The sequence below is a fragment of the Pyxicephalus adspersus genome, chromosome 9 (assembly GCF_032062135.1).
Source record: "Pyxicephalus adspersus chromosome 9, UCB_Pads_2.0, whole genome shotgun sequence".
Classification (NCBI taxonomy): Eukaryota; Metazoa; Chordata; class Amphibia; order Anura; family Pyxicephalidae; genus Pyxicephalus; species Pyxicephalus adspersus.
The window spans coordinates 19,961,019-19,973,160 of NC_092866.1; the positions used below are offsets into that span (position 1 = coordinate 19,961,019).

Consider the following 12,142-nt stretch of genomic DNA (forward strand, 5'->3'; position numbering starts at 1 on the left):
AGACAATAATATAGATGTAATTTCTGATTAGTGTATCTCTAGAAGAATTATGTACATAGTTTATTATACTCTATAAATTGAAAAGTGTTTTTGTGATTTATTTCTGTTTGATAATGATTTAGATTCAGCTAGGTGCTATAATCGCCTACTCTACAGAACTAGGGCACTATGTTTAGTAATTATGAAATCCCTTTGCTTTCACCTTTTGACACTGTCACTTTAATACAAAGAAGAGCATGTAAGGGGAATTCTAGAGGCGGTAGTGGGTGTGGTGATAAAATTGTGTGCTTCCAGCTAGCACAGCACACTCAACAACGCCTGTTCTTCCTGGGTAAGAGCTTGCTTACTTATCTCTAACTTGTATTGTTAATTGTAAGTATTAAATATGCCTTGTGTTTAGAATTTGCCATAGAACAGTAATACGGTGTGAAGTAGTTAGAGATTCCCTACAAATAAAATGAACATAAGTGATTACATTTACATTATTCACATTCACATTGCTAAGGAGAGTGATCTTCACTCACCAATATTTTGGTGCAGTTACAAGCTATATTATGTATCTGGAATCAGCAGTAAATATGTTTCATGGATCTTTTCTTTATCTTTAAAATCACATAATCTATGAAATGCGGTTGATTTTCTAAAAGAATAAAGGCTGTATTATAATTATTACAGGTAGTGTCTGGCCTGGGATTTGAACCTGTTTACTTAGCAAAGTGAATGTTTATTCAATGAGGTAAAGCTGTGCACTCATCAAATACCTGATCACGTACCAGAGAAAGAATACAATTATTTTTGCTAGAATATAGTTACATGGTTAGTTTGAAAAAAGACATACGTCAAGTTTACCCACTAGGGAAATAAACATATCCCAGATAAAAACCTTAAAGACATAGTTAATCCAGAGAAAGACAAAAAAAACCCAGGTCAATCTGCTCCAAAAGTGGAAAAAAATTCTTCCTTATCCCATGAGGCAATCATATGTTCCCTGGATCAACAGTCTCTGACCTCTTTACTTTAAAACTTTAATACCCTGTTATATTTTGTGCCTCTAGAAAAGCAGTCTATAGTACTTGCTGAAACTACCTCCTGAGGGAGCCCATTCTTCATTTTCACAGACCTTACTGTGAAGAATCTCTACCTTAACCAGAAATTAAATTTCTTCTTCTACAGACACAAAGAGTGCCCTCTTGTCCTTTGTAATGACCTTAAAATGAATATTTGATAAACAAGTTCTCTATATGGACCATTCATTTATTTATATAGGGTGATCAAATCCCCCCTTAAACGTCTGTTCTCAAAGGAGAATAGATTCAGTTCAGCTAATCTCTCCTGAGCTTCTCGTATCTGAGCTTCTTTATTCTTTTTATTAGTTTAGTTGCCCTTCTCTGCACTCTCTCCAATTCCAATTCCAATAGCCCTTTTGTGATCTGGTACCCAACACTGGATTGCATATTCCAGATGTGGTCTTTCATGAATCCATGCTGACTATCACTTATAATAATATTTTCTAGCAGAAACTCTTCTATGTGATTCCTTATCAAACTCTCCAGGATCTTTCCAACTATAGAAGTTAAACTTACCAGTTTTTAGGTACTTGGTAATGACTTTGCCCCCTTTTTAAAGAGAGGTACATTGGCCTTATGTAAACCCATTGGTTCCATGCCAGTGACTAAAGAGTCTCTAAAAATTAGAAACAATGGCTTTCAAATAACTGAACTCAGCTCTTTGAGGACACGTGGGTGTAATCCATCAGGTCCTGTGCTTTATGGACCCTAATTTTATCCAACTGTTTCACATTGATCCAGCGAACAGTTAGGTTGTGACAGTTGCCTCTTTTCTAGGCTTAGAATGAGTGCCAACCCATTGAAAATAATAAAATGTTAAAAAAAAAAAGAAAGGTAGAGAACAGCAGGGGTTTTTTGTTGGCAGTTTTATATATTGTGCATATAATTCCTTAAGATAAACAAAGGGATGATTATTCCTTAGATAAAATCACACATTTTTTGGTCCATAATCCATTTAAATATTGTATAATTCTATACAAAGTTTTCCAATAGTAAGACTTCTGTCCTTCCCATGAAAAGGTAGGACAGAAAAGGGAAGTGGTTGTCTCATTTTCCAATGTGTTTCGCCAGTATGGCTTCCTTAAAGGAAATGGAGACTTGAGGACACTGTTGCAAATAATATTTAAACATACATATTAGGTAATAACAAATGATCCCTTTGGGAAGGACAAGATAGTTGTAACAGTATGCTAACCTAAATAAAAAGTCATGAGATCAAATTTAAATTAGTTGCTCAACATTGATTATTTATAATTCTACAACATTTACAATGTTTCACTTATTAAAGTAACAATGCCTTCTGCAGCCTTTGTTCAGACATCGTCCTGGGTCAGTATTCATTTCTCTAACTGAGATGCTGGCTCAGAGATAATATGTGAATTCCAATGCATGTGCAGTTTACAAATGTTACTGAAAAACCTTGATAGGATTGTGTCCATCAGTGGTGTTAATACAAGTGAGGATGAGGTTGGAATAAAGAAAGTACTGAATATGGCAGGTACAAATGGTAAAATGTGCTAGGTATTTGTGCATTCCTGATTGGGGAGACTAGAAAGATGTTATGGTAGCATAAAGCTATTTGAACATGTGTCTTTGTACATGGCGTCTCTGCATTTTATGTATTCATTTAAGCTGAATTCTAGGTATACAGCTAAATACACAAATGAAACACATATAAGGGAGTTGTTCCACCATCCAAAGTATTTGCACTTCTATCCATTTATATTTGAGATTTGCAGAGCTATGTCACACAGCACAGTCCTGTTTGCTGGTTCGGCATACATCCCCTCTTCCCCGACTTGTGACTGGACTGTTAAAAGAGATGTAGCAGATTAAGAAGCTCATTTACCACTAACAAAGTTCTTTGCCCCTATCAGCAGGCTCTTTGCACTATATCACAACTGAACTGCTTATTGTGCAGTCTTTTTCTTCCCTAGACTGAACTTTGCTGTATAGACACTACAGAAGCTGATACCAGCCTAAATTTAGTAACACAAAGTTCATCATGTAAAATTAACCTAGAAGATTATTTGTGTCTTTTAAATCTTTGAGATGTTCAGCTTGACCAACTGTTGACAGAGAGATCTAGCCACTAACACTGCACAAACTTTGTGTTGTGGTATGTATAGTTTTTCTATATATGATATGAAATAGATTTGTTAAAGTGCATGTTGAGCTTCCTATCTAAACTAGCCCAGGCCATTTTGCTGGCCCTCATAGTACTCAGGTTGCCTAAATATTTAACCCTGCCCTACAATTTAAGGGAATCTTTTTTTAGAAGGATTTCTAACTGATCTTGTAACCACAGTAAGCCATTGATCACAAAAGGAAAGTGGTTAGTAGCATCCAGACTCCAATACCATTAACATATTTTATTAAAGACCTCTAGGAGTTAGAAAAGTGATTAAGGGTAGGTCTTCCCCTTATAAGAGCTAATGCCAGCCCCTGGGATTACTCATAGAGATAAGACAAACTATAGACAAGAAAGTCTTTGTAGTGGCAAAAAACAGAAATATATTCACTTATAGATTCCCATACATAGTGATATTATATTATAGTCAGTGGTTATGCTAAACAGAGTAGAACTATAGGATTATGCGTAATCATGATCAAAGAAGCCGGAATAAATATTTGTGATAGGATCGTCTCAGGTCCCCACGCATTTTGCTGTTTTAGCTTCCTCAATGGAGGGTGAGAAAAACATTTGATGAGTGAATCATTAGTTCTGGTTAAGGGTTAATTCTTTTCACGAGCTGCTAATTGGAAACACCTCATACCTCCATGCTCAGTGGTTAATCCCTTTTTTTCCTATGCACACATGATTTAGGAATTTTTTTCCTTTGGCCCCTGGTCATTGTATATATATGGCCTTATTTTTACATAGTCATTGATGAAGTTATATGCATGTGTCCCTCCCTTATACTAGTAGTTTACTAGATTTTCATCAGGAATAACAGGCATGTTTCTGATGAAAAGAGACTTAACATACAATTTTGCTAAGATATACTGATTGAATATATATATATATATATATATATATTCATTTACATACTGTATATGAGTTAAATACTTAAAGTATCACTAAAGCCAACAAAATACATTATTCATTGTTTTATGTATTATTGGCACGATTCTTCTTCTTGTTGCTCTAAAAATATGTGTCCACTGAGTCGCCAATAATATTTTATATTTGCTTCAGAAAACTGCATTTTCCCAAAGCCTGTGGCAACATTTCATGCTCTGTACAGAATGTCTTCATTTGTTGCCACACCATTGTGCTATAAAGAGCCAAGGCTACTAGTGTAAACACACCAATGATAATCAATTCAAAAAAGTATGGGACTGTTTTCATGGTTTGTTTCCCTACTAGGTTGATTTCCTCCTCCTGTTATTTTGGTGACCATTGTCATTTAGAAAGTAATGGGAAATCCAAAATTTCAGAGCTGTTACAAGAGTGAGAAGTGAGAGATAAAACTTTGTATGGGACACCTGTTCCTATGATAATCCCATAGTTCAAATTTCTATTCTGTTCACATTGGAGATCCCTCTGTTAATTTTATGCTGGGTGTATCTAGGACAGAAAGTAAAAAGGAAATGGGATACAGCCAGCAAAGAAAAAAACTAAACTAAAAGGTTTATACTATCCCTACTCTAGTTAAATAAATCTGAAAAATGGCTTTACATTCACTTTAAATTAGGAGTTAGAATTAAAAAAAATATTTAAAAAATGTTACTGATTACCCAGAACAGTAGTAATATGTTACTGAAAAATCAATGATGGGAACCAGGAGAACATTTCCTGAAAGTTTTGGGTGTTTTTGTCACTTTTCTGCTCTTCTGACCACAATTTCATCATTTTTTCGGTTGAAACATGATCGTACATGGAGAATTAACAGTTTAGGTTTCGTAATAAAATATTAAAATTCTTTCAACAAATCAGAATAAGTTCAAAGTTCGGAAGTGACTACAGCTTTCTGGTGAAATTTATTATTATTATTATTATTATTATTATTATTATTAATAAACAGGATTTATATAGCGCCAACATATTACGCAGCGCTGTACATTAAATAGGGGTTGCAAATGACAGACTAATACGGACAGTGATACAGGAAGAGAGGACCCTGTCCCGAAGAGCTTACAATCTAGTAGGTGGGGGAATTTACACACAATAGGAGGAGGATATGTAGTGGTGGTTGCAAAAGACAGAAGAAGATAGGTAGGCAAGTTTTAAAAAATGGGTTTTGAGTGCTCTTTAAATGAAAGTAGGAGCAAGCCGAATAGGACGAGGAAGACTGTTCCAGAGAGTTGGAATTATTTGTATTCTGAACATGCTAGACAGATACTGGGTTCTCTTGCTTTTATACCTACAATAAATGTTTAATCTCTGCCACAGAACAAGTATGCCAAGCATTTCTGGCTTCAACTGCCACATGCTTGCTACTATTTTGTAATTACAGTGAACCAGTCATATGCAAAACACAAGTATAAAATAAGTAAAGTAAAATCAATAAATCCCATCACATCTAAAAGCCACATATACATGCTGTTTTTGTGTTTGATAACAAACACACTTAATTACTAATTTAATCCATACATATGGGTCTAAATTTTATATCTCACAGTTGATATAGATAACACAGAGGCTCAAAGACATTTTATATATCTAGGATATAGTATTAATCCTCACCCCTGAATGCGTCTTGTCAAACTTTTTCAAGAGGGTGAGCTATATATATATATATATATATACATACATACATATCTCTGAAATATTGTATGAAGTCATAAAGCTTTACACCCCCAGTTTGGAGACTGGAATAAGGGACACTTTTTGGCTCAAAATGCACAGAGGCAAATGTCACACCCCATACAAGTGCTCATATTGCAGACTGTAAAGCATTATTATTTCAAAAACAAAAAGGTATTGGCCAAAATGGCAACTTCTTTTTTATTATAATAGTTGTTAACTAACAAATGGGAATATGTAGCGCCTGGTTGAAAGACTTAAACATTTTATATTGGGATTTTAAATTTGGCTTTGGTAAATACAGTCCTATTAGAACAACCAATTCAACCAATGTTTGTTGAACAAGAATATTTAAAACATAGATAAGTATTTACAAAATGTGTCTTAATACACAAAAGGCGTAATAGAGTTTATCATGAGATCATTTATAGTAAACCTCCCAATTAAAATGCAAAGTGTCTACGCATTTTAAAGTATAGAGCACTGCTTCCTCTGGATTTAGGAGGTAGATAGCAGATAAGTGTATGTTACATCATATGGGAACACTCCTCAGCCAACACAGCAAGGAGAGCAGAACAAAAACCAAGTATATCCCAAAGATGGTCAGCCACTAGATGAAATATAGGTGTCATTTGGAAAGAAACCCAATATATTAGATTAATTCAGTAGTGTGGGATGCTGAACAATGTTCACGCTGCCAAGTGCTCATATTGCTGACTGTAAAAAATAAATATGCAAAAAATTATTGGTCAGAATGACAATTCCTTTATATGAGTAAACTAACAAATGGGAATATTTATAGTCTGCATAAAAGGTTTATTAATTATATAATACGTTTTTAATAGAGGTGTATATATCCATCCAAAACTAGGAACCACTTAGGTGGAGGGAATTGTACCTAAGTTGTATTCTGCAACAATGAATGATTGCCTTCAAAACAATCTTTAAAATGACTTAGTTTAGATGATTTAACAATCTGGATTTTAATTTGTATGTAGTCTTTATGTTTTCTAAGCCTGAAGCCATGTGTGAGCATATCAGAAATCTAGACATGTAAGCTGTGACTTACTGACAGATTTTTTCTATGGGCAGTCTGTATGACAAAACAATATTGCGTATGCAGTCACATTCCAGTTGAAAAGCAGAAATCACGAGGCGATGAGGTCAGTGCTTTCAACTAGAAAGTAAGCCAGATAACAGGATAATGTTTACTTTGATTTGCAGACAAGAAGCATTTTTCAAGAAAGATATTGTGCACATGCCATAAACATACAATAACATATACTCTAGTGTATTTCACAATGTAGGATGGGATTTTAGGCAGGCAATTTTGTAGCAGCTATTATTTGCTGTTGGAAATATCCAGGATTGTTGTGGGTGATCTTGTTACTGATATGAACACTCAAAACACAGCAACAAGGTCCCCTGTACTTTTCAGATATGAACTTTATTAAAAAAAAGATATGTATTTTTTTTTTTATCCTAACAATAAACTTCTCTTAGGTCACATTCACAAATTAGATAATTGACAGGTATACAGTGGCTGCCTGACATCATTCATCAACCTGCCACGGCGGATCAGTGAACGAAGATCAGGAAGAGTCGCTGTAAAAGTCAAGGTGGCGGGCATAGCGAAGTGCTGCTCACTTGTACTCACCTCTTCATAGAACAGAATGGGTGCTGTATGTTGTTTCTTTCAGTAATCTGTCACTATCTGTCCTTGGAAACAATCATAAAAGATTGTTTGCAGCTGCAAACATCCTACGTTTGTACATAGTCTTACTTGGTCCCTTTTGGTCTGTTGAGTAGACCACGACAATGTTTCATTGGGCCTGGTTTATTAATGCTGTCCTAGGCTAGAGAGGATATACTTTCATCAGTGAAGCTCAGCAACCCAGAATACCTAGAATGCATCTGGTCCAGGCTTGAAACCATTTGTTAACAAATAGCATATGATTTTAAGAAATCCATTCCAGGTTTGTTGGATCAGCTTTACTCATGAAAGTGTATCCTCTTCAGCCTTGGAGAGCTTTAATAAATCAACCCCTATGTATCTGCTCAGTAAGTGAAAACATATCTTTTTTTATTCTGTTTGAAATCTTGTCTTATCTGCTCTATACTCCTACCTCTGTTACCAGTTACATCATTCCAGTTTTCTCTGGGGACTATAAAAGCCCTGTCTCCTATGTTACAGAATACAGGAGAGGAGGATATTTTGTAATCATGTCCTAGGGTGGAAACACTGCTCATCTATAGACATGGTTCTGTTAAGAAGCATTGCCCCTCTCAGACAGAAGATGTGTTACTGGCATGATCACTAGAAGAAAGATAACAAAAGATTTATAAAGACATCGAATATCACTGCCAAAAACTGGTAAAAAGTTGTTTTTAATCGCCATTACTAACAAACCACCAAATCAGCTTAGAAGACATGGACTGAACTTGTGCATGTAGTTTACAGGCAATTTAATGATCATTATGATTGTACACAAATTACTAAACTTGAAAATCCCTCCTCTGTGGGACTACATAAGAAAAGAAATTTGCTACCTGCACTGTGGACATGTGACGTAAAAATCAGTTTGCTCATATGTAACCTTTTAATGGACTTGCATTGTCAGTAAAATATCTGTTGTAATAACCTATTTAATGTACAGCGCTGCGTAATATGTTGGCGCTATATAAATCCTGTTTAATAATAATAATAATAACAAAAGGAAATGAGGTTTAAAGTAACCTATCATATTTCCAACTTCCCTTCTGAAGGGTAACTTAAGTTTTATTTTTATTCTTGAGAACTTCGAGTGTTTAAACATGAAAATATTTCAAATGTCTCTGGAAATCACCTTGTCACATGCTTCTCTACTTCATGCCAGTAAATCTTTTTAAAGCCACAGGTATGATGCTGCAGTTTCTTTTTGCACATAAAAGACATTCTGGTGGGAGTAGAGAAACCTCCACTGGGTTTCTGTTTCTTTATGTAAACCATTAGGGAGAATTCCAGACAGTACCTGGACCTGTGTGTGATATGTCAGAGAGATCAGGAACTGAAAAAAGTTTTTTGTTTAAATGAATGGTTGGAGAGAGTTTACATTGTTTCATTTGTAAAGTTTCACAATATACAGCAATAGTATAATATATATAAAAAAAAATAATAATTTATATTAGGAAGTAGTCCATATAGATGTAATAGGGAATCTGAACTAGGCAGATATAAAAAAACTCATACTAATTGAGCTTTGTCATCATTACTACAATATCTAATTTTTTATGATATATTAAAAAATCATAAAACTGCAAGCAGTGCAAGTCCCTAAGTTTCATCCAATATCAGCATCTTGCAGTCTACGTGCACACAAACTAGATTTCCAATACTGGAAACAATCTTTGAAGGTGAATATTGCAGCTTAAATTTATTTTTGTTATTTTATTTATATTGGCCTGTTTGGTTTTTCTTTTTTTGGTTGGTGGACTGCCTTTTGCATTCCATTTATTTAAATTCACCTGTTTTTTAAACCTTATAAAATTTGATGATACGCTTAAATAAAACACCATCGGCTGTGTAAAAAAAGAAAAATTGGGATTTTGTTGGATTTTTACTAACCCAATAGTGGAAATAAGCTGGTGTCATGGGGTGCTCAGTGAACAAGTGTGTGGGGCATTATGTGATACAAATACACCGGTCAAAACACTATTCTATAGTTCTATAGTATATATTCTATGGTCTGTGCCCACGCATGTTTAAGACAAAGTTTAAAGCCCTCATTTTTTGTCATGATGAGAATTATGTATGACAACGAGGATGTTGCAAGTGTCTGTTTTTCCAAGGTATTGATCTTTGTTTTTGCACATTTTTAGACTCTTGCCTTTTGTCTACCCGCTAAGGAGCCCTTTGGGATAATGTAGTGGACATTTACAGATGTGTACTCCATAGTGTCCTCAGCTGTATACGCCTGCTGTCAGAAATGTCTCTGCCTCTGATAAGACAAAACGATCTGAAGAGCTTCTCTGTAGTAGACACAAGCACGGAAAAAGTCTACAAATCCATCTATGAACCCACACTTGCCAATGTCTTAATAAAGCTCTTGTCTTTGTCCGGTCTTAATGACAGGTAAGCTTAAGTCTGGTAAAGGGAAGTATTGCAGGTATTGTGTAATTAATATTCACAATTGGAACTGCATATAGGGAGTATTCACACCAACCTAATTAGTTGTGGTGCTTTTAGGCAGCCTATTCTCTTCGTTGGATTGTCCAATGCACCATGATGGATTTAAAATACTGTAGGCTGCATTTTGTAATAGAATGCTTGCCCATTGTCAAGTGGCACAGTGCACCAGCGCACAAAATGTGCTCCCCCATGCACTCATCAATTACAGTTCATTTTATCAAAAGAGAACTGAGAATGAAAATGAAGATAACATATACTTAAATAGGAATGTTCGAACATTTACCATAAACAGAGCAGTTTTTAAAGTTAAACTCCAAATATCATTGCAGTGGATTACCCTCAGCACAAAATGCTAAATTTGTCTAGGGATAAAGAATGAGGTTAATTACCTAAGTTATGTATTTTTCCCTCAGTAGCTGCATGGTGTCCTATTGTCTGATACTTCCAGAATGCGGGCAAGCCCTTTACTTCCCTTACAATGCAGGACTACTGGAAAAGCAGCACTTGTTGTCCGGGACATTGACATGACCTGGACTAAGAAAAAGTCACCAACTGCAAGAAAAAAATAAGCATTTCTTCAGTCACCATCCCAAGATATCAGACTGCATTGTTGTAACATTACTGGCAGTCATAAGGCTTCAGCAGGGACTGATTTGTTTTACACAGTCAAGAACTGCACAGGAACCTGGAGAACTATTCCATCTATGGGCCTGATTTATTAAAGCTTTCCGAGGCTGGAGAGGATACTTTTATCAGTGAAGTTGGGTGACCCAGCAAACCTGGAAACCTATTTGTTAGCAAATGTTTTCAATCCTGGTTTGCTGGATCACCCAGGTTCACTGATGAAAGTTTATCCTCTCCAGCCTTGGAGAGCTTTAATAAATCAGCCCCCATGAGTCTATATCAGTCTAGACCAACTTTTCTCAACCTATTATTTCCTGAGGAACTTTTGAATTAATTTACAGTGGAAAGAATGCCCAACTTCAGTGGTAGCTAGAATAAAAACCCTTATAGACACCTAAAAACATCATTGGAGTCATTCAGCTGTCTCCACCAAGTGGTGTTAACCCCAGAGTTATTCTGTTATCATCAAAGAGGAGGTCAATAAATCACAATTTGAGGAACCCCTGAAAACTAATGGAAGAACCCTTAATCCTAAACCATGCTTGAAAATGGCTGGTCTAGATGCTAACCTCAGATAATGTCTGGACACAAATCATACATTTTAAAGTCTCTGGTTAAACCTATTTTCACCTCTGGATAGGTGGAACTCAGTTTATGTATGTTTACTTATATGTAATAAAATCAAAGATATTATCATTCTAATACTCATCTCTTTCTTTCAGATCCCAACAAATGGTCCTGAACCACATTGACTATATCAACAAGATAAAATCAGAGTATCTGACACAATTGGTGGGCATTTATCGGACACCACATACACTGGGTATTTTAACACAATGGATGACAAATGGATCCTTACACTCCCTTATTTACCAGGTGTGTCAAAGTCAATCGATGTACCATAAAAGTAGACATGTCATTAAAAATCATCCTTCAAATGAATAAAGCCATGTGAAATGATCACATCTGGAATAGTTTGGGTGTCTCATTATTAAAGTCCAATATTACGAATTTATGTTAGGCTTAGAACAATAGGAGGTTCACTGTGATGCTAAACTACAATGCTGAATGAGCAGCGGAACTTTAGTCATTCACTCTTATTATTATCATTTATTGTCATTTTTCTGATTAGAGTCTAACATTTGTTAAGCAGTTACAGCAACTTTTTTTCTCTTTAAACAATACCAAACAATGCTTGCTGCTGTAAGCAGCCACATGATTATAGTCCCTTGTCACATTTTTGTTAGATAGGTTAGTCAGCATAAAAATATAAAAAAAGCATGTAAACCTAAAACAGGAAATTTATATAGTTAACAACATCTTTAACTGTATTAGCCACAACAAGAATATACATGACAAGGGTAGTGCGGATCCCCTGCCCAGCTCCACTTCCTTTCCCCCCCTTCTCCATTTATATTTCTACCATCCTTAGACTGTTTGCCTTTTCCCCCACCCCCTCCCTTCCGCTTGCCAACCTTCCGTAGGTAGATAAGACACCACTCCATTTTGGATTTAAAATTTTGGCTGGCATGC

General features: G+C 35.5%; 1 protein-coding gene across 4 annotated transcripts in view; it reads left to right on the forward strand.

Annotated features, from left to right (window-relative positions):
- The window catches only part of LOC140338597 (receptor-interacting serine/threonine-protein kinase 2-like), a 36,635-nt gene that overhangs the window by 392 nt on the left and 24,101 nt on the right, over positions 1-12,142 (forward strand). For 2 of the 4 annotated variants that reach the window (XM_072422869.1, XM_072422872.1), the window contains exons 1-3: positions 257-331; positions 9,676-9,928; positions 11,332-11,485. In XM_072422869.1, the coding sequence (XP_072278970.1) occupies positions 9,783-9,928; positions 11,332-11,485 (300 nt within the window). In that variant the 5' untranslated portion in view covers positions 257-331; positions 9,676-9,782. Of the gene's footprint in view, positions 1-256; positions 332-7,931; positions 8,192-9,675; positions 9,929-11,331; positions 11,486-12,142 lie in introns of those variants that run through there. The other 2 variants (XM_072422870.1, XM_072422871.1) reach the window with 2 other exon arrangements.